This window comes from Penaeus japonicus, unplaced genomic scaffold (assembly GCF_977035675.1).
Source record: "Penaeus japonicus unplaced genomic scaffold, GWHDUDI00000001_assembly GWHDUDI00000003, whole genome shotgun sequence".
Lineage (NCBI taxonomy): Eukaryota > Metazoa > Arthropoda > Malacostraca > Decapoda > Penaeidae > Penaeus > Penaeus japonicus.
This window is the reverse complement of record NW_028234405.1, coordinates 13,155,231-13,160,230: the sequence shown is the minus strand read 5'-3', so window position 1 is coordinate 13,160,230 and position 5,000 is coordinate 13,155,231. Positions and strand designations below refer to the sequence as shown.

At 32.7% G+C, this 5,000-nt stretch overlaps 1 protein-coding gene across 4 annotated transcripts in view; it reads right to left on the bottom strand.

Annotated features, from left to right (window-relative positions):
* Nucleotides 1-5,000, bottom strand: part of LOC122242624 (glycerol kinase 5) — a 52,656-nt gene that overhangs the window by 21,192 nt on the left and 26,464 nt on the right. For all 4 annotated transcript variants that reach the window (XM_086555782.1, XM_086555781.1, XM_086555788.1 and 1 more), the window contains exon 11: nucleotides 1,786-1,949. In XM_086555782.1, the coding sequence (XP_086411908.1) occupies nucleotides 1,786-1,949 (164 nt within the window). The remainder of the gene's footprint in view (nucleotides 1-1,785; nucleotides 1,950-5,000) is intronic.

The window sequence follows — 5,000 nt, the reverse complement described above, 5'->3', positions numbered from 1 at the left end:
TTTTTGTTTTGCGGTCTCATTTGAAAAACCAGCACATCCGAAATTGTCTTACTGCTGTCAGAGGGTACCCTACACCCTTGTCCATCCCTAATTCCACAGTATTTCATCTTTTGGGGGCTTTTTTTGTACACCTGCATCTAAAAAACAACTATCAATAACTGTGTCCACATGAAGTTTTCCAATGAATTGCATAATATAGAACAAAATTTAAAAATCCAGTGTTTCAAGGGTCTGGAAATAATGGGTTAAATAACAAATTAGTTCAAATATACTGTTCAAATGGAAATGAAGTCATGGAGTTAAAACCAAAATCTCAATAATCTTAACACTTGAAACACAAGTTCAGTTGAAAAAGAAAAATAAAAGAAGAAAAAAAGAAGAAGAACAAGTAGCGGAAGAAGAAGAAGAAAAAAGCCAGTTCTACGATATAATTCTTTATAAATACCTGCTTATTTGATCTGTTAAATTAATACTCTTAATCCATCAACACTGCTAGAAATACACACACACATATCTATCAATCTATCTATCTATCAGTGTATCGAGGACTTTTAGTATACAAATGTCCCCCTTACATAATGTAACTTAAAATATGAAGACTGTAGTGCTTTTGCATCAATATTCATACATTTAGCAGATAAACAGTACAGCAATTCATCTTAAATTCAGTATCAAAGAGAAAGAATTGCTAATATATATATATATATATATATATATATATATATATATATATATATATATATATATATATATATATATATATATATATATATATATATATATATACTCACACATAGAGTACAAGTACATAATAATAAAATAAAAGAGATATATTCTTTAATCCATTCACACTGGGTGATATGATATCATGTAATGGGAAGATCTTACTCCTTCCAGATGACATCCTATCATATCATGATCTCTCCCTCAAAACATGTGGTTTACATTGTTATGTATGTATATAATCATAGGAGTTCCACTTCTATTGACACTTTTTTATTTACTTGTGAAAATAATGTAAACAAATCCAAAAACCTCCTGAACTGAATTCTGATTTATAGAATTTTACATTTTTTTTTTCACAACTTTGTTTTCAATTCATTTTTCAAAAATCTATTTTTCTTAAAATATACACTCAAAGTGACTTAACCCATTGTGCCTAATGACCTAAATTGCAGTCAGGACGAGCAGTCAACAAAGCTAGTGACACTGGCAAAAATTAAAGAGACTGGGAAAGTGTTTACTCCGCCATCCAGGCAGCACAGACTAAACTAAAGAATGTTTTTCCATAAATCCATCACAAATTACAGGTTTAGGCTGACTTTGGAACCCTGTAGCTCTGAAGCTAGTGCTGTTACAGCCATAATACTTCATGAATGTGTGCGCTCTTCAACTGCGAGCAGATCCCGATGCCATGTCTTTTAGGCCTAACTGGCACCGACATGTATGTCATGACACCAGTATTCAATGGGCTAACTCAGATGAGAATGACTATCCATTAAAAAAACAAATCTCAGATATAACTTTCCTTGACATGCCAAGAGTAAAAATTGGTAGCTGTCCTTAATATCTCTTTTTCCCTCTATTAAGAGAGAGATGGGAAATAAATAAACAAAAGAAGGTAACTACAACACATACATTTTCCCATATTCACATATGTCATATATCACATACACTGTACACATACACTCTTATACACAAAAATTTCCATCTCTCCAATACCCTCTCCCCCTACCTAAAAACAAAAACAAAAAAACACACACTTCCAGACACGAAGAAACATACCTTAAGCTCAGCAGTTCATAATCTGCCTCGTTCAGCATGGCACTGTACATTTGGTATATGCGGAAACCAAGGGACTCTAACATGGCTCGGACAAGGTGTGCCTTGTTGGTGTTGGCACTGAGGCCTAAGAAGCCCCCAGTTGCATTGGCGTCATTCAATGGTGCCTGGAAGGGATTATAACTTGTTGTTGATATTTTTCTCACTGTTGCTGCTATTTTGGAACTGATAAGATGTTGTTTTTATTACTGTTGAAACAAATAGATCTTTGTATTTTCAGAAAGTTGTGATGAAAAGAAAAGACAAGAAAACAAAACAAAAGCAAAGAAAAGATACTCACACATGAAGAGATAGTGTATAAGAAAAAAAGAAAAAGAATGTGTAAAAATCTCAACTCTATTTCTATATCTATCTATCTTCCATAATTTAGTTGTTGATCTATCTACCAGTAGCAGTTCAAAAAAACTGCTACCAATATAATTAATTACACAATTAACAATTAAAAATAACTATATTCAGTTTATTTTTTTTCTACTGGGGCAAAGATGCAGCTGAAAGTTTGGTGATAACTGACTGAATGCAACATGTCTGAAAAACAATGATGTATTTCAAATCTTCATCTTCATCAGCCTTCCAAGATTACTATCACCAATCTGTCAACCTGTTCATACTAACAAAAATAGAGTAAATTGATTTAATAAAATCTCATTTAATTCAATTTCTTTTTTATTTTCGATTCTAGGGCTATACTTAGTTTCTTAGCATTATGGCTTAGAAGTTTCTGGATGATATCATGTGCATATGATGAAGAAATATCTGAAGGATGTTATGGAATTAATTATTCAATACATGTAAAAAAACTTTTGGTATGCCTTCAAGGTATCAAATCTATGTATCTAACATATGCAGTTTTTGAGTAGCTTGTATAATGCTTTCCTACAACAACAAGCAGTGTCTTACCTGGCATTTTAGACTAATTTCTAACTAACATCCAGCTACACAAAATAGACTCCCTAACATAATTATTCATACAAATGCAAAGTAATTTTTTTATTATCAACTTCAGTCATCCAACAAGAACCAAAACTTTAAATATAAGCCAGTAACTCATGAGTACCATGACAACTGGCAGATAATCAATAAAACAATGAAAAACACAAAACAGTGTAGTACTCCATCTGCGACACCTAGCTAACAGAATTGTGAGTATTGTACCTTCACCCTGCAAGACTATGCCAGTGAAAAGCTTTCCAGAATTGTGAGTATAGTACCTTCACCCTGCAAGACTATGCCAATGAAAAGCTTTCCAGAATTGTGAGTATTGTACCTTCCCCCTGCAAGACTATGCCAGTGAAAAGCTTTCCAACTCAAAAGAAGCTACCCAATTGATACCACAGTGCCACACTGAGAGTTAATTAGTTGATGTGACATTTTGTAACCAGGCTAAGGATTAAAAAGCATGGCCCTAGTGTAGAAACACCTGGTGTACAAAGTTCTGAAAATCCCTAGCAACCTCATTAAAATGCCAGGGCAGCAGTCAACTAAAGCCACCATCACAATACCTAACAGGCCCAAGGATTATAAATGTTTACAATAAAAAAGCCACTAGTAATCACTTTTCCCATAATATTTATTTCTTGATGCATTTTCAGTTATTTATATCATTATGAATACAGGCACTAATAAAGGCTTTGTTATTATCTTTTATCATACAAATTGTGATTATCAGTTCCTTTCAATTATTCTTGTCATTATACTTTTTTTTCTTTTCTTTTTGCAATTTTTTAAGTGACTACTTTATGAATAGCTTGCACATCCATATGGTTTGTTTTCCATACTTCCATACATACATATACATATACTTGGATGCATAAATATATATGTTTATGTACACACATACACATACACACACATACACATACACATACATACATACACACACACACATATATATACATGCATAAATTTGATTGCTTACATTTTTTCCCTATCAGAGGGAGGCAGGGAGTGTGAAGAATAAATTCTGATACTGTTTGGCAAGTCTCCTCTAACACAGTAGGCCAAGCCAAACCCAACCCAACCCATAGCAACCCAATCCAACCTCTTGTGATGAATGAACATAGTTATTGTAAGATGAGAATTCTTGTAATGTATGGCATGTAAACCCACTATAAAAACCAGGTCCTCCAATCCTCATACCCTTTGTGTCCCCTTGTCTTCATCAATGTAAGAGGACTGTTTCTGTGATAGTGCGTGCAAACACTGTGGTCTCAGTCATTCATTATATATGCCAAATGATGTTAACAGTCAGAACACCCTTTGCCTCACCCTTTCTATCACTAGTTGCCATGGAAGTGTAAATCACATACCAGTTTTATCACTCTACTGTTTGTATCCCTCTTGTCTTCCTGAACATACAAGCACTGTTCCTGCTTCTTCATATGTAAATGAACATAATGTGTCTAAAGTGAGAATTCTTGTATAATATGGCATGAACATCCCCCAGCCAAAAACAAAAAACAAAAAAAAATCCCTTTTAAGAATAGCCCTCTAAGAATATTACATTTCACATATTTGTCTAGTGGATTACTATTGTCTTTAGTATTCAAACAAAAAGGTTCATATTTTATTACAGTATTACTTTTTTACTCTTTCTACTTCCATTTTTTATGGCAGTAGTAACATAAAACTTTGATGCTATCATTTAATAACTATCTAACATACCAGCATGAGACATACATTTTCTGGGGTGCAAATTAAACTCTACAGACATAAATAAAATTCTGCCTTAGTCCTTAGGAGTTACATGAATAACTGCCATATCTAAACTGGTCCTTACTGGAGATCTTGTGAAAGATTATGAGCTAGAACTGTTAGTGAAAAAATGTCCAAATTTTTTTATGTATGTGTATTGTACCTACAAACAAATGGAGAAACAAACACACATATATTAAAAATTGGAAACATATACATACAGTACATATATAATATTTGGACTGTTTAATAAAATAATGTTAGTGAATATTAGGAGCATCCTTTAATAACTAGAATAAGAGGGATAGCTTCAAAAGATATTAATTTTCTTTATCTCACTTGACTATGAAATTATAAATGTTACTATCACTCAAGAACAAATACTGTATACCTGTAAAATGCACATATTTTCCCTTACATATTTTCCATTTTATCCTTCATTAACTATTGGGACATAATATGTA